General features: G+C 40.7%; 2 protein-coding genes across 2 annotated transcripts; both read left to right on the forward strand.

The window, feature by feature from the left end:
- The first annotated feature begins 1,451 nt into the window (after positions 1-1,451).
- On the forward strand, positions 1,452-10,294 carry psmd3 (proteasome 26S subunit, non-ATPase 3). The gene is made up of 12 exons (XM_086154960.1): positions 1,452-1,774; positions 2,371-2,561; positions 6,026-6,166; positions 6,510-6,646; positions 8,157-8,347; positions 8,452-8,555; positions 8,640-8,754; positions 9,179-9,298; positions 9,380-9,483; positions 9,669-9,824; positions 9,944-9,994; positions 10,081-10,294. The coding sequence occupies exons 1-12, from the start codon at positions 1,603-1,605 to the stop codon at positions 10,156-10,158; spliced, it is 1,560 nt and encodes a 519-aa protein (XP_086011086.1). The 5' UTR covers positions 1,452-1,602; the 3' UTR covers positions 10,159-10,294.
- A 1,477-nt stretch (positions 10,295-11,771) lies between these two features.
- csf3b (colony stimulating factor 3 (granulocyte) b) lies at positions 11,772-18,300 on the forward strand. Its single transcript, XM_086154961.1, has 5 exons — positions 11,772-11,847; positions 12,731-12,906; positions 12,993-13,103; positions 17,393-17,524; positions 17,598-18,300. The coding sequence occupies exons 1-5, from the start codon at positions 11,826-11,828 to the stop codon at positions 17,796-17,798; spliced, it is 642 nt and encodes a 213-aa protein (XP_086011087.1). The 5' UTR covers positions 11,772-11,825; the 3' UTR covers positions 17,799-18,300.
- The last annotated feature ends 12 nt before the right edge of the window (positions 18,301-18,312 follow it).

Here is an 18,312-nt window from a genome sequence, read left to right on the forward strand (position 1 = left end):
TTTATAGACATATGTATCTTTATGTATGTATTTGTGATGTTTTGTGGCTTTATTTTTTAGTATTGACTAATTCATTTTTTAATGTCCCCAAACATCATTCACTTCTTATTAAAAGATCTGATTTTGTCTCTAAATGTGAAACCTGCTTCTTTGATTAATTTCTTTCCTCATTATGAGTCTTTAATCAGTTCTACGTTAGCTTGCAAGCTACCTTTTCCCAACCAAATCCTTTTAAATTTGAAATATTCTTTCAGAGAATCCTATCAACCTCTTTTGTATAATATATAGTGGCTATCGTTAATTTTCTTTGTAACTTTTTTATCTTAACTTGAGGGACTCCTAATCCCTTATGAGTGAAGACTTGGCACAATCCTCAGTGCAGGTGACAGCATACACCATACTTTTAATGTCATACCTGAGTGTTTTGTCCTTGGAGGGCAACAGTCTCAACAGGTAAACTTAAACGGTTGAGTCACCTCGGTTGTGACCAGATGTAACCTGCGTCAGTGGAGGTTCTCAGATATCTAGGTCATGGTTAATTCTTGTCAAAATATTCTTCTCGTTGCAACTTGTCCCTTGAAGACGTTTCAACTCTCAACTGAAAGGCTTCTTCAATTTGAATGGACTGTGAGGAGTTTCCGTATATGGCCAACCAGGGTTGGGGGCTGGTCCAAGTTGTGTTGGTTTCTTATATAAATGAGAGAGTTGTTCTGCAGAAACTACATTGAAGGGGGTTGTTGCACTAATGAGGGTGTCCTTGGGTGGGAACAAAGGCTAATTTTCTGAGGATTTACCTGGAGTAAAATTTGAATAGGTGTAGCCAAAATTCTAAGAATGAGCAAAGGAGAGAAGCTCATTGGATCACATGGACTGAGGCTTGGGCGGTAGTCTACTTTCTGACCTTCTGTTCTGCAGTCTTGTGTCTGGTGGCTTTATTTTTGGCAAAGGCCCATTTAGGGTAACCACTCTATTTGAGTTTTCCTAATATATTGAACCTGAGGTTTTCTGCCTTTGGCAGTGAAGGGATGTTTTTGGCCTTGTGGTGTAGAGTCATGATTACCCCAAGTTTGTGTTCAAGGTGTTGATGTGAGTCTTTGCCCTTCCACTGCTGTCACTCATTTAATGGTCTAAAAAAACAAACAAAGAGCAATTTCCTGTTACAGCAAACAAGACAACAGAAGTGTCAAACTTCAAGATAAAATACAGGAGCGGAGTTCACAAAAATTCATTCATTCATCATTCCTCAATCTCACAAATTACGATACTGACCACTAAAAACAGCACTTATAAAATACGAAACATAATTTCGTGTTGATTTGACATGTACGACAACCGATAAAACTGTACAATCATTCAAATGTATCACTATTGATTCATACAGTCACGGACGTGTGAACAGACCCGGCAGTTGATAGCTGTTCCTGCATCACTGTGTCTGTGATCATTTTAGTCGGTCTTCCACTTCCCATCATCCCTTGCGCTTCAACATAGTTGCCAGTCATTGTAGTGGAGCAGTAGAATAGACGCTAATTAAACGGTTCGTACCTACCCTCTTTAGTTGTTTTATTTCGCCGAGTGACTCCTTTTAGTTCCACAGACAGCATGAAGGAGACAGCGGCCAAGCGGCGAGACAAAGCGGCTGGTCGGGAACGAGACTCTAAAGCCGAGAAGCCGAAGGAGCCGGGCCCCGAGCCACAGGACGTGGAGATGCCGGAGGAGGAGGCTGGTAACACGGCCAAGCAGCCCAAAGAGCTGGATAGCCTGACTCTGGAGGGTAAAAATATAATAAAGTGGTCATAGTATGAACGTTTAAATCGCTGCGTGTACGGTATAGCGGGCAGTAGAAACCGACCCGGATCTCGGAACTGGGCTAGCATAGCAGTTAGCATAAATCTTGAAGCTGTCACCTGTGATGTTGTTTACTGCATACAACCAGCTTGTAACCACTACCGCTGGTTTCTTACTATCCTAACTCGTAAAATAAGCAAATTGGATTCAAAATGTTTTAAGTAGATTGAATCTTTTCAATTACATCAAAGTGGGTTGGGTTAGCGCTAGGTTTTAGATATATTCAATTTGTGTCCGATTTCTTAATTATAAGCTAACTGTCTGGCCGTGTGACATACATTTATTTGTATCGTGGTATTGTAAAAAGGGGGTTTCAGTGGCTATTTCCTCCGCCAGGACGGTAAAGAATCTTTAAAAAAGTGATTTTGTTGGAAATTTTATTATGTGGAGGACTTCAAAATAGTAGTATAAGTAATGAGCAAACAGTAAAGGGCGACAGATAAAATGTCCTAATTATAAATTAGGTTCAGTATGAAACTATGATCTCTTAGTCTCTCCTCTTTTCTTCCTCTTCGTTTCTAGACATAAAGGAACAAGTGAAGCAGATTGAAAAGGCAGTGTCAGGGAAGGAGCCTCGCTTTGTGCTTCGTGCTCTGCGAGCCTTACCATCCACCAGCCGTCGCCTCAACACCAACGTGCTGCACAAAGTGGTGACTGGCTTCTTCACCAACAATGCGGCCACCAGAGACTTCCTGCTGGGATTCCTGGACGAGGTTATTTAATAATCAGATTGTTGTTTCTGTTAAATTTTCATTTACAGATTCTACAGTTAATAGGACTGCTTGTTTTGATTTGTCTTTAACATGTTGTATTTTATCAGCAGAACATCTAGTTTGATTTAAAGTTGTCCATAATAAGAACCAGATAAGTCAATGAAAATGACTTTTGATTGAATGAAATGTACCAGCATCAATTTTTTAACAAAAAATAACAATTTCTGAATCCTAACATTAAGAAAATTTGGTCTCAATCAAAAAAAAACTCTTCAATAAGACATCAGAGAAGGAAGGGAGGAAGGTGTGTTCCGAAGCAGAGAGAGAAGAGGAAACGCAAGAGTCTGAGACTGAGAGTAGAACTTTGAATATTGGGACTATGACAGGAAAAGGTAGAGTTGGTCAACATGATGCAGAGAAGGAAAGTGGATGTACTGTGTGTCCAGGAGACCAGGTGGAAACGTAGTAAGGTTAGAAGCTTAGGAGAAGCTTTAAAGTTGTACTATCATGGTACTGACAGGAAGAGAAATGGAGTAGGAGTTATCTTGAAGGAGGAGTTTTTGAGGAATGTTTTAAGAGATGAAAAGAACGTCAGATAGACTTATGAGACTGAAACTGGAAATTGAAGGTGTGATGCTCAATGTTGTTAGTGACTATGCTCTGCATGTGGGATGTGAGTTAGAGGAGAAGGACAGATTCTAGAATGAGCTAGATGAAGTGATGCAGAATATCCCCAGAGGTGAGAGAGAGGTAGTTGGTGCAGACTTCAACAGGTATGTTGGTACAGACAATCGAGGAGATGAAGAAGTGATGGGCAGATTTGGTATACAGGATAGGTAATGCAGAGGGACAAACGGTGGTACATTTTGCAAAAACGATGGAAATGGCGGTAATGAACAAGAGCGGATGTGGGATCATGCAGGTAGACTACATCTTGTATAGACAAGGTAACCTGGAAGAGATCAGCGATTGCGAAGTACGTGTAGGTGGGAGTGTAGCCATATGGCATAGGATGATGGTTTGTAGGATGACTCTGGTGACAAGGAAGTAATGGAAGGAAAAGGGAGGCGTGTTGTATGGTTTTCAGGGAGGAGTTGAGAAAGGCTGTGGTCAGGGAGAGCTTCCAGACAATTGGACAACTATAGCTAATGTTAACAGGGAGACAGGTAGGAGGGTACTTGGTTTATCATCTGGAAGGAAAGTAGATAAGGAGACTTGGTGGTGGAATGAGGAAGTACAGGAGTATATATTGAGAAAGCGGTCAGCAAAGAAGAATTTGGATGCTGAGAGGACTGAAGAGAACAGACAGGAGTACAGGGTGATACAGCTTAAGGTGAAGATAGAGGAAGCAAAGGCAAAACAAAGGAAGTATGATGACTTGTATGCTTGGTTGGATAGTAAGGAGGGAGAGAACGATCTATACAGGTTGGTGAAACAGAGATAAAGATGGAAAGGGTGTACAACAGGTCAGGGTGATTAAGGATAGAGAGAAGGCGTAACAGAGAAGTTCAAGGTGGAGGTGGGACTCCACCAGGGAGCAGCTCTGAGCCCCTTCTTATTTGCAGTGTTGATGGACAGGCTGACAAGTTAGAGAGGAATCCTCATGGACCATAATGTTTGCAGATGACATTGTGATCTGTAGTTAGAGCAGACAACGGGTAGAGGAAAATCTAGAGAGGTGGAGGTATGCTCTTGAAAGAAGGGGAATGAAGGTTAGCTGCAGCAAGACAGTACATGTGTGTGAATGAGAGGAACCTGGGTAGAACGGTGAGGCTACAGGGAGTGGAGATCAAGAAGTTGGAGGAATTCAGGTACTTGGGGTCAACAATCCAGAGCAGCGGAGAGTGTGGAAAAGAGGTGAAGAGACGGGTTCAAGCAGGTTGGAATGGGTAGAGAAAAAGTTCAAGGGTACCAAGTGATAGAAGACTATCAGCCAGAATGAAAGGAAAGGTGTACAAGACAGTGCTGAGACCAGCAATGCTGTATGGCTTAGAAACAGTTACAATGACCAAAAGACAGGAGGCAAAGCAGAGATGAAGATGCTAACGTTCTCTTTGGGAGTGACCATGATAGATAGGATCAGGAATGAGTCTATCAGAAGAACAACACATGTTAGACGTTTTGGAGAGAAGGTCAGAGAGGCCAGACTGAGATGGTTCGGTCATGAACAGAGGAGGGATAGTGAATATATTGGTAGACGGATGCTGGAAATTGAGCTGCCAGGCAGGAGGTCTCGATAATGACCAAAGAGAAGATTTATGGATGTAGTGAGAGAGGATATGAAGGTAATGTGTGTGAGAGAGCAGGATACAGAGTAGGGTTAGATAGAGAAGGTTGATTCGCTTTGGCGACCCATGAAGGGAAAAGCCTAAAGGAGAAGAAAAAGAAGATACACTAAATACTGACATTTACTCCAGGACTTTAAATGTATTCGCTAACTAGATTGTTTCCCGTTAATATTATCACTACCTGATTACAACTGCACATCGTTTTTCCAGTTTCCATATTGAGATCTCACCTTTCAACATATGCCAGTCATGACTTGACAGTCATCTGTGCAAGTCAAAACAACACAACATATAATCTGCTTCTGCATCGTTTTGAAGTTTCAGTTATTTTTCAGACAATCTTTTCAATTCTCTCTCCTTACTTTTTTTGTGTGTGTGTGTGTGGGGGGGGGGGTCTTGTTAAATTGATGGAAATTGGCTCATAAAGGAATACTTGTCTTGTGATTTGAAAATAAATTGTGCATGTGTAGGGGGGTCAAGAGAGAATGAAATTCTAAAAATGCTGTTTCATACCAGCATAATGCAAAAAATGCAGAGATCTTGGAAAATCCTCAGCCACATTCGCCATGTGAAAACTGAACTCCATGCCCACATCAATTATCCTAATTGATGTGTTGTGTATTCATATTCTCACATTCACATAGATGGTGCCTATACCCCTTCATAAAACAAGAAACAGGCAGAGACTTTCACCATAGACATTGGTAAATACACAATAATAGTCAGGCCACATGGTAAAGCAAACACTAGCAGTTAGCCTCCTTTTGAGAATTTTAGGAGGTAGGTATTAGCTATACTAGCATCTTCATGGTGTCCCAGTTGTGAGGTGATCTCCGCACATATTTTCCTCGGAGATTAAGGTAATTGTGATAATAGATAATGATATTGGGACCATGGTAAATTCATTGCCAGGTTAATTTGTCAAATTTATTGGTTAAAAAATTAGCTGAACACAACACTCAAAATGAAATTCTGACTCCCCATATCGGTGTGCACACATTCTTTTAAATTTGTAATTGTTTTTGGCTGAACATTTAGATTTGTTGTGCTATAGCTTTTAAAGCTTTCAAACAAAGACTCATCACCTGGAATATGATGATTTTTTTTTTTTTCGTCTGGAGGTAGATGTTTATTAAAAGAAATCTCAATGTGTTTTTCCTCCCGTCTGTTTCCCAGCCGATGGAGACAGTTGACGGGGATGTGCAGTTTCGCCCACGGACAGGGAAGGCAGCATCAACCTCCCTCCTGCCGGAGGTAGAGGCTTATCTACAGCTGCTGCTGGTGGTTCATCTGACTAACAGCAAAAGATACCCCGAGGTTAGTTTTCTAATTGGCTATAAAACCAGTTAAACATTCCAGATTTGGGAATGGTAGATGAGTTAGGATCAAGTTGATGTAAAGACGTGAGGAGAAAATGTTCAACTATGGACACATTCATGTCAAATTTCCTGTTCCTGATTTGAATCTGTCTTTATTACGACGTGAACTTTTCAACAATGGCTGGCTTGTCATCTTCCAAGTCAGTCTGACTAAGCATTGGAAAAAAAATATTATTGTGACCCATTTTACTGTATTTACATTACAGCATATATTTGCTTCGAACTACACATAGAACACTCAAGTTGGGTTACCTGGTGTCTGACCCTGTCGTTTGTTCCAGGCTCAGAAGGTGTCAGATGACCTCTTGCAGAAAATTGGCTCCAAGAATCGGCGCGCTTTGGACCTTGTGGCAGCCAAGTGTTACTACTACCATGCCCGTGTATATGAGTTTCAAAACCAGTTTGACACCATTCGCAGGTAAAGACGCACCTAGGTGAAAGGAGGGACATTCTAAATGAATTCTGATCTTTAAATGTGTAGTCATAGTTCCCTCCCAACATTGTAATATTTTTTATTAATCTTTTTTTAACAAGGTATTAAAAGAGATCAGGATCTCTTTCACATGGTTGACCTCGCCAATAGGTTTTCAGAAGTTACAGTACAATTTAAGAACATAATCACAGTGAAATGTGCAGTGGCTGTAACTCCACAATCAAACAATAATTTAAGAATTTAAAAACCAGGCACTATTGAAAGGTTTCATGCTGTCTGCTCCTCGGGATAGAGTGGAAAACTCCCAAGTGGAATAACCTCAGACAGTTTCAAATTAGCTCATAGCGTATTCCGTGTTGAAGGGTCAGCAGAGCTGAAAGCTCTTTCTCCAAATTCTGTTCTTGCCTGTAGAATAGAAAAAAACAAATGTAGAACAAACAAGAACACAAGGCACTGCGGCTGCTCATTCTCTGCAACAAATAACACAAATAAGGCAGAATCAAACATAAAAAAGCCTTATGTATTAGGGTTAGCCAATGTGCATATCTGCATGCACTCAGGGAAGGCAAGTTCAATCGCATTTACACAATTGTGGGTGAGAGGACTACAGTCAGTGACAAACCTCAGTGCCATGTGAAAAACAGTTTTCCAAGGCTTAAAAAAATTTGGATGACAAACTCAAATAAAGCATGTCCCCATAGCCAAGAATGGGCAAGAAGGATGCTGCCAGTAATTACGTTCTGATCCTGGAAGAAAGTAAAAAAAAATTCTGAAAAAGAATTCAAGCTTCACCCGAAGTTTAATGACCAGAATATATATATGGTCTCTAAATTAGAGCTCCAAATCTTGGATAAAATCCAAGTATTTGTAATTTATAACCTGCTCTATAAGCTTGTCTTTAGTTCTCGCAATAATTGTAATGTTTTGTCATAACAACTTTATATGAGGGAAAACCATCAGCTTGGTTTCATCTGTTTTAAAACCAATCCAAGATCAAATAAACAAGACTGGATAACATTTAAAGCAGATTGCAAAAATCCAAGCGCCTGAGCAAGTGAGGTAATAAGTAATGATGTTGTCTACATAAAAATGAGACAATGCATTTGACAAGTTATTACAGAGATAGTTTATGCAGATTGAAAATAGAATGTGTCCCAGCACTGAGCCATCGGGCTCAGTGCTGGTCTTTAGGTCTTTGGTAATATCCAGAAAGGAGAAGGAAGTTCCAACTACCTGAACACATTGTGTTCTGTTGGAAAGATAGTACAACATTCAGCTGTTTTAAGATAAAGTAGACAAAGTTCAGACACTGTGGGTTTGAGTTAAGTTTTGTAAACATTGAACAACACCTCACAATTGACCAGAATCAGTCTACTGGGAATATTTATATTGATCTGATATTGAAATAATGTCACCCTGCACCTGAATGTAGGCTGTCTGTATATTTGGCAGAATTATGTACTCACCTAAACCTAATCATGTTTCTCTCCATTAGCTTTCTGCATACGCGTCTCCGCACGGCAACACTCCGCCATGATGCCGACGGTCAGGCAGTTCTCCTGAACCTGCTATTGAGGAACTACCTACACTTTAACCTGTATGATCAGGCTGAAAAGTTGGTGTCCAAGTCTGTGTTCCCAGAGCTTGCAAACAACAACGAGTGGGCCCGTTACCTGTATTATACAGGTAGGTGGGCTGGGAAAGCAGTACTACACGGGTAAGGAGTAGGACATCTACTTGGGGGTAAGTCCCTCAACTATGGGTTGACTCCAGTGTCATGTGATCTTTAGGTCGTATAAAGGCCATCCAGCTGGAATACTCTGAAGCTCGCAGGACTCTGACCAATGCTTTGAGGAAAGCACCCCAGCACACAGCTGTGGGCTTCAAACAGACGGTCAGACATAACACACAGTCACAGACAATGAAGAACCATCTTCAAAAAAATGTAATGCATTCAGGATCTCGCTTTTCCCTGAAGGTGCACAAGCTTCTGATTGTGGTTGAGTTGTTGCTGGGGGAGATTCCTGACAGACTTCAATTCAGGCAACCATCCCTTAAGAGGTCCCTGATGCCGTACTTCCTTCTCACACAGGGTCAGTATATTCACAAGCTGGTGACATCAGGACAGACTGATGGGCAATGCATTTCACGATTTGACTGGGGCCTTTTCACCTGAATTGAAACTGCTTTATAATCTAATAGATGTTTGAAATAACGGAATTATAATAGAATACAATAGAAGTACTTTTATGATCCCAGGCTGGGAAACTGGCACAACAGTAGCAGGAGGACAGGGCAAAAAAAACAACAATAAACTATACATTCTAAAGATCAAAAATAAATGTGTAAGTAGAAACTCTATGCCTTGCTGTAGTCCCTATACCTCCCCTAAACCTGATCTAAAAGTTAGAGTCCAACTTTCAGGTCCAAATTTTTTACTAGCCAAGTCAAATGTAAGGGTAAAACAGTTCTGAAAGAAAGAATTCAATTAGGGAATATTTGTCTGCATGTGTGTAGCTGTGAGAACAGGTAACCTGGCCAAGTTCAATCAGGTGTTGGAGCAGTTTGGTGAAAAGTTTCAGACCGATGGGACATACACACTCATCATCCGTCTGAGACACAATGTCATCAAGACCGGTAAGGGAATCCAGAGTATAGATCTCATGTGAAAATACATGCTGCTTGGGGTTTGAAAACTTACAGAGGTTATATTCCTAGGTGTGCGTATGATCAGCTTATCGTATTCTCGCATATCATTGGCTGATATTGCTCAGAAACTGCAGCTTGACAGTCCAGAGGATGCGGAGTTCATCGTTGCCAAGGTAAGAAGAAAGGGAGAAAAAAAAGAAAGTCCTATATTGTTACATTTAGCATCATCTGCTACATCTGGGAAATTCGACTACTGCATTTAAGCTATCATAAATGAACCTTGCTAATATATAAGCGCTATTACACATCAAATAGATGTCACAAGTCATCGATGAGATATGTTTTTTGTGCATCACAGGCCATCCGCGATGGTGTGATTGAGGCAAGCATCAACCACGAGAAAGGTTTCATTCAGTCCAAAGAGACAATGGACATCTACGGGACGAGAGAGCCGCAGCTTGCCTTTCATCAGAGGATCTCCTTCTGCCTTGACATCCACAACATGTCTGTCAAGGTAACACACAATGCACACTTGAACATCTGCAATATGTCTGTTAAGGCACCACACACCCACACATACATACTCATTGTGCAGAAGTTTGTGCATTTAATGTGGGATTGTTTGTTTCTCAGGCCATGAGATTCCCACCTAAAGCATACAACAAGGACCTGGAGTCAGCAGAGGTAAAACACGCACATACAAAGACAAAATCATTTTGCCAACCTTAGAAATAACATATTGGTGCATGTGTTTGTGTGTATCCAATCAGGAGCGTCGGGAACGTGAGCAGCAGGACCTGGAATTCGCCAAAGAAATGGCTGAAGATGACGATGACAGCTTCCCTTGATCCTCCTCTACAGACAGGAAGTAACTTTGTGTATTAGTAGAGAAATCATTACTCAAAATCTGTGTTTTTCTGCCTGGTATGTTTTCTTGCTGTCACTTCTGTTATGAACAAATAAAACCGTTTGGTTATGCTGGTGCTTATGTGTATTTCTCGATTAATTTAGTCCTTTGATTTTTACCCTGCCAACACAAAAACACACTCACACACACCTACAACCAACTCACTGATTAGTAATTCAAAGCTGTATATGTAACTTCTGTCAGCCATGTTTACTGAAGCCAAATATTAAATGGTTAATACAGTTCCTGGGGGTGAATCACAGGAAGTACTTGATTTCATGAGTAGTAGCCTAAAGTATTCAGCTGTAAAATTTGAGTACAATCAGGAAGTTGAATTAAGAGCACTTTGTCGCCTGAGTCACAGATCTTCCAGGATTTCATAAACCCTTAGGGTACACAAGTCTCACAATTTGTTGAAAAAAAAATATGCTTCACATTCACACATCAATTCTTTTGTCATTCAAGTAGATAAGAAAATTTTATTAATATAAAAAGAAATCACACAGAGAAGTAGTATGTGAACAAAAAGAAAAAAATCCTACCAGATAAAATATTTGTGAGAGCCCATGATAATATCTTCAGTTCCAAAATTAAACATTTTTCAGGCATTCTGAGATTCAAGAACAGCTTCCTGATGAAAATGAATGGAAGGCCAAAAAGCACCACATTGAAAACACGTTTTAACCTTCATTATTATATTTTTGGAAAACCCAACCGTGGTTGTTACTATCACCTCTATTTAAACATTTGCGATCTTCAATGTAGGCTACCTTTGAAAAGTTCAAATATTTTAATTTTATTGCTATTACTTAAATGATGCAGAACTCTTGAGGAGTTGACCCAAGAACTGCTGACCATTAAATTCTTTTCATCTCAACTGTCTCCACTGAGAGACCACTTTACTCAGCCATTCACCAACTTTCTATAGAGAGAGAGAGATTCAGTACCTCTTGATGACGGAGTATCTTGTAATATTCAGGGATTTAGGGTATTGCTCAAAATGGGTCAATTTACTACTGAGGCGTGCGTTTGTTTGGACCCTCGTAGTTCCTGTGACGTAACTGTAAACTCTGCAATATCTGAACACGTTGCTGAGACCTTCGGCTATCAGTGGAAATCACTGTTGTTCCCCAAAACAAATGAAATCTTTGTGATTATTTTATAACTATCAGAACGTGATACGAACCAACAATCCCTCAAACTAAATGTTTTACTTTTTTTGCAATTCCATGTCCCCGAGATTCTGCTTAGGAGTCCAAATCGAAATGAAATGTAGTACCACGGTCATAACGCGTTATGAGGTACAACCAATATTGTTTATTTTGCACCGGATTCATATTTGGTCCCACTTTGCTGTTTAAATCAACCGGTAAATTTCCGCGTTGCAATCCACGGCGATCGCAAACGTGACGTTACGAGGAGTTTCGTCACCGCGGGTTCGTGTCGGATGAGTGATTGGTGACTGCGCCGCAAATCACCAAACAGGAAACCCCCAGCCGAATGAGCCGCGGATAAAAAGTCCAAGCGGCTGCAAATGGAAGCCGAAGGAGAACAGGAGGATCGAAGCGGTATACGGACCCCGAGTCACCGAGGCAGAGAACCCCCCTGATGAATATGAACGCATTGGCAGGTGAGAAGCCTCTGAAAAGCAGCAGAAAAGGCAGTGGAGTTTGACGTGGGAGGACGCGTCCTCATCCAATTACGAAGCGAGTCTCTTCCGACTGAGCTCAAACCCGACAGTAAACCTCTGACCTCTGACCTCTGACCTCCGGGGCCTCCAGCCCCCTCTTGCTGTGACCCCACGCTTTTTAAACTCATTTCATGGTTATGGTCATTCTTCTCGTTGTTCGTTTCTAACTTTTGCATTTATACATTTCTTTTTCAAATATAGGAGTATTTTTTTATTTTTAGATGAAATGTTAATTACACTTGTATTACATTCCTTGTTTGCTTGTTTGTTTGTTTTTTTTTTAAAAAAATCCTGCAAAGTTTAAGTCATTACTTTTACAGTTTTCAGTTTAGTTCTAGAATTTGCTTAAGATTTTTTAAGTGGTTTTCTGTGGATTTTTGGTCAAATTCCTGCAAATGAATTGCGGTTTTCAGTCTGACTTTTGGTTAGATTTTTTTCCAAGAGATCTATATCACACATTGATCATAATAATAAGCAATTAGATTGATCAAAACCAAAACATGTTAAACTTGCAACAACGCTGTATGTTTTTTGTACTTTTATAATTAGCTCAGATCACTGATGCTCAATTCCACTATGGGAGGGAAATGCTGGTAAAAACAAAAAGGTACATTGCGCCCTCAGGTTTTCTTCATCTACAATGCAAATTCAGATGTTTAATTTGGGATTTAATAATGTTCCAGTGTAGATAAAAGTCCCACAATTTGGACAAAAATATTATTTTATTGCTTGAAATATTGCTTGAAAGAGGGTTTTAATGCTTTTAAGCTCAAGGGACGATTTATTTTTTTCAAGCTTGCTATTATTCTTATTTGTTCTGTAGTTGTTACCCTGCTGCTCTGCTGCATCCTGGTTCCACATTTGGTCCAAACAGCTCCCACTGGTGCAGCTTTCAAACCCTTGCCGGCATTTAAAGAAGCGGCTGAACGAGCCAAAACCCTGGTGGAGAAGATCTTGAGGGATCTTCCCGTTATGCACGCCGCTACTATCCACGCCGAGGTGAGGCCCCTGCTCTGATTGGCTGCGGAATTAAGCTCTTTTTTGCTGCCTTGCTCTTTAACCAGATCTTCACTTCTCATTCTCAGGGTTTGAGCCTCGATCCAGTTGACCAGATGGCCAACCTGCAAATGATGGTGGAAACGCTCCACCTCCCTGCTGCCCCTGCCCTCAACCAGCTCTCAGACATCTTCACTCTGGTCAGTACCCTTTGGAACTGGGGAGTTAGGGGTTTCTTGTGGGTTCTGATGCTCCTCTGGGTGGATCTTCTGTCAGACAGTGGTTTCAGGAGCCACTCTGGAAGTTCCAGAAGGCAACAATGTTTTATTTCTGAGTGACTGTTCTTTGTGTGATACAGCATGGAGCCAGCGAAGAACAAAAGCAAATCGGGCCAGTAGATCATGTCAAGTGACTTCGGTAGATAATGGTCTGATCTGGTGAAATGATACTTAGAACCGGGAAAAATGACCTAGAGAACGGAAGCAGCTTCGATCATTTAGAGCATCAGAGAGGCGAGAGAAGGCAGGAGAATATGAAGGATGGGAGATCGTAGCTTGTAAATTCTGAGAAAACATGGGAACAGAAGAGGGATCGGGGAATTAGGGAAATGCTAAGATGAATTCATTCATTCATTCCAGTGTCATTAAAGTAGGCAAGGCAAATATAGACGATAATAATTTGGTCTAAAAGACAAATTGAGACATGGGCCATTCCAGCTTCAAGATGCTGGTCATAAACATCAAGTCTCCACTAACTCAAAATCAAAAATTAAAATTCAATGTGGATAGATGAGTTTTTAATTTGGATTTAATGGCTTCTCTCAAGTTGCATTGTCTGACTTCAGTATGTGTGAGATTTCTGATTTAGGTTATTCCAAACGAAATGTGCATGATAGGGAAAGGAATGGGAAGCACCTAATGTCTTTTTAACTTTTAGAAAAGAATCTCTGCAGTTTATAGTTCACGGTTTGGATAAAACAGATACGTAAAGGCAGCTGAGTCTGTGTATAGCTTTTATAAGTCACCATAAGCACCATCAAGTCAGATCTGACATTGCAAGGGCAACTAAAATTTGAGAAATGGAACAACTGGTTTTAGTTCAAATTCATGCTGCACCATTTTCAGTTGCCTCAACTGAAAAAGCCTCAACTGAAATACCATCATCAATTAAGAAAGGCACTGAAGGGTAAAGTGGTTACCATTTTAAAATTGTGATCAACAGAGGAGATGGAATCAAATATGACCTAAAGGTTATTAAATGTGTGGCTTTGAGAAACCATGCAACTATGCAGAGTAATTGTTATGTATTTACGCTGATTCCTTACTCATGCTTAGCCAGTGATCAACAATTGAGTCTTCTTAGATTGAAAATGGAGGAGCTTGTAAAACGTCTGTTTTTGGGTCTCTAATGAACATTGATGCATGTTCGCGATCAGCTTCAACAGTAATTATTGGCTTAATAATAGTTTTTAATGATTGAATACGATTTAAAAAGGGGAGCGAGGCAGAGACAGAGACCTAAACCATATTTCTCAATTAGTAGTTATTAAAAAATGATCATCGTAGAAAAGTCAAGTCAAATTTTATCTATACAGCACTAAATCCCAACACAGTTGTCCCATGACACCTTATATGTGCTTCAACATGATTTACTGAAACCCAACATTCTCCCACGAGCGAGCACTTGGCGTCAGCGGCAACTGCCTTTGGGGACAAACCTCGGACAGATCAGAGTTCAATGCGACCAGCCTTCTGTCTTGACCAGAAAGAGAGAGAGCTTTATTTGTTCAGGTACTGCGCAAAAAAAGAATATCATGAAAATAGTCAACATTTTTTTTGTCACTCAAAGTAAATATGTTATATAGATTCATTACACATATAAGCCTGAGCCTTTTAATGGTCTCTCAGTCTGGATCAGTGGGCAACACAATTATGGGGAAGACTACTGACTTGACAGATGTCAGGAAGACAGACATTGACGCCCTTCACAAGGGCGGTAAGCCACAAAAGAAGCAGGTTGTTCACAGAGTGCTGTATCTAACAATATTCATTGAAAGTTGAGCAGAAGTAAAAAGTGTGATAGGAAAAATTGCACCAGCAAAAGAGGATTGTCAAGCAAAATCCATTCATGTACTTGTGAGAGCTTCATAAGGAGTGGACAGAGGCTGGAGTCAGCACATCAAAAGCCGTGTGCACAGAGAACTCCTACACGTGCACTACAAATGGCTCATTCCTCATGTCAAGAGCCAGACAACATCAGAAGCATGTTACCTGAGCTGTGGAGAAAAAGACCTGGACTATTGCTCAGTAGTCCAAAGTCCTCTTTTCAGCTGAAAGTAATTTTTGCATGTCCTTCAGAAATGATTTTGGCTGCCATGTCATGTGCTGGTGGTAGTTCACCGTATTTTCTGAGATCCATAATTAATCAAGCCATTTACCTGTAAATTTTAGAGCACTTCATGCTTCCTTCCGCTGTTCAGCTTTATGGAGATGCTGTGTTCCTTTTACAGCAGTGTCACATTCAGTTATACATACAGCACAACCCCTGAAATTTGACCACAGCACTTAACCCATCATAGATGAACCGTGAGCAGCCAAAGGTACAATACCGGGGGAAGAGTTAGTAATTTAGTGTCTTGCTTAGCAACCCTCCAACAGGCAAGGAGGAGGAATGATTGTTTCCAACTTAATCTTGGGAAAAACCAGAAACCAACCTATCAAAGGAACCTTTTCATAATACCTAAGCAGTGCCACAGGCTGATTGCATCCATGCCACACTGCACTGATGCAGTAATTCATGCAAAAGAAGGCCCAGCCAAGTATTGAGTGCACAGAAATGAACATGCTTTTCAGAAGTCTGACACTTCTGTTTAAAATATCCTTTATTGATTGACATTTTTTTTTTCTGAGACACTGAATTTGGTTTTCATGATCTGTAAGCCATAATCATCAAAAAGTCAAGAAATAAGGGCCTGTCATATCGCACTCTATGTGCAATGAAACTTTAATAAATGAGTTTCACTTTCTGAATTGAGTGACAAAAAATACTGAACCTTGTTATGATATCCTAATTTTTGCAAGCTGTACTTATAATACTTGAGTCCTACAAAGGCAAAACACAAATGCAAAAGTGTCTGTCAAGAGCAGGGGTGCCCACACTTTGGCTTGCAAAATATTCTTTACATGACCAATTCACTATGATCTACCAACAATACTTTTCTATTTATGATATATATTGTTTTCCTTGCATAACAGCATGAATGTGGACGGCTCAGCATAATGCTGTACAGTTTTGGGCATTACCTCGCTCTGATGACATCAGGACAGCAGTACCTGGTAGCCAGGTTTAACCCAGGTTTAACCAGGTTTAACCCTCATATGGGTTAATATGAGCCTCCATTGGGTCAATGGGTGAAATGGGTCAAATTGACCCTTAACATAATATGAGGGTTAAACACACCTCCAAAATGATCCTCAGTCATGACGGGATGATATCTGGATTGAGATCTAAGACTGGCTGTACTGTATGTCAATCAAGTGCCAATGCCACAGGGGGAATGGATGATTGGCTAACAGATGGTTTTTTAATGTTGTGTGATCTACCACCACTATTGGTACTGTAGTGTATTCTATGGCTCGCGGTTCTCTCGTTTTTATGTTGTCTGGTAAAGTTTATTTGAAAGACAGGGCTCTGTGGTTGACTTTGCCTTTGGGATTTTACCGGTAGATCCCTATCGACATGTTGGGCACCTCAGGTCCAGAGGATTCAAATACACACCATGATCAGTGGTGACAAGCTTTACCAATGTCACTTGGTAGAGCTAGCAGGGTGTATTGTGAATTGGATTTGGAACTTCACTGGAATGACACTTGGGTTTGGTCTTCATGACATTCTGAAGTTGTGGTTTATGAAGGACTGAGGGGAAGTCCTGTAACCCCCAGCTCATGTCCTTTGGATAGCTTTTGGATTCTTATTATCGCTCTTTCAGTGTGTTGACCATATGTTTCCTTCCTGGAAATGTTATACTTGAGAAAGTTCTGGTGGAGTTTCAGCCTTTGGAGATTGTTCAAGGGGTTCAAAGGTTTTCTGCTGGAGGTATTTAATTAATGCAAAGTTGATGTGATGATGAATGGAAATCTTGACCACTGAATGAGAAAAGCCTTTGCCACAATTTCCATTCCATTTCCGTTTCCTGTATTTGACCCAATCTAAAGTGCATCCCAAAAGCAAAACTTTTAAATCTTAAAGCTCAATGTTTTGAATAAAGACTATGTAATGTGAGATGCTTTCAGCAAATCACCAATTATCATGTCTTTTTTTTTTTTTAGGCAGATTTGACACTTGTTTTCAATTAAATCTCAACCATATCTGTATCATTTTCTCTATCAGAACAATCAAAATTGACCTAAGCACAACTGACCCAAGTCAGCAGTCTAAAAATCTGCAAACTAATTTTGGTGTGATGTTATGTGTGTTTCCCCTCCTGCAGGACGTCTGTGTAAGGCGCATGATAGCAGGCTGCCGCTTGTACCAGGGTCTGCTGGAAATTTTGTCAAACAAATTGAACGGACTGAATGATCTTCTTGCTGACCTAAGAGACCTGCTGACCCAAATCGTCAAGGTAACTTGAAAGCGTTGTCACCTCACTTCGTATTCCAGAACAGCACATCAACAGCACCCTTGCTCTTTTCCAGATGAAAGAGGCAGCAGAGGTTCAGGATGGTGACATGGATCAGAAACATGAGCTGGAGTTCGCCAATCATCTCCAAGGTAGCTTCGAAGTCCAAGTGGCGACGCACCTGACCCTGTCACAGCTGCGTTCCTTCTGTCATGATCTGTTCCGCAGCTTGAGGGCACTCACCACCCAGAGGCACCTCCCTGTTTCTATGAGCTAAGTCCCACCCACTGGCTGAGGCAAGGCTACGTGTTTACTGATGAGCAGCATGTCAGTCATCTGATGGTGATGAATTGACAACCTGTGTGACGGATGCAGATGCATCCACCTGCTGCTGAATAAAGGGCGAGGAGGCACATGATGACAAGCAGTGAGATGGCTTGTTAGGATATGACAAGATGAGCTATGACTCAGGAAACACACTGTCATTCCTTACTAAATGCACTGAAACTTTTGGGAGAGACAGTACTTCTTCCACGAATAACTGTAATTTCCTGTATATACGTAGATATGTAGAACTATGAATTTGAAGGCGTGTAATTAAATAGCCAATGACTTTGTTATATTAATATTTTTCTATTTACTGAATGTCATGTAACTATAGAAGGGAAATATATCCATCCATCCATTATCTACCACTTATTCCCCACTAAGGGACGCATGGATGCCGGAGCCTCTCCCAGCTGTCATCATATATATATATTTATATGTGTGTGTGTGTGTGTGTGTGTGTG

The sequence above is a fragment of the Fistularia commersonii genome, chromosome 11, assembly GCF_037954325.1.
Source record: "Fistularia commersonii isolate RoL2024-O1a breed Wild chromosome 11, RoL_Fcom_v1.0, whole genome shotgun sequence".
Taxonomy (NCBI): domain Eukaryota; kingdom Metazoa; phylum Chordata; class Actinopteri; order Syngnathiformes; family Fistulariidae; genus Fistularia; species Fistularia commersonii.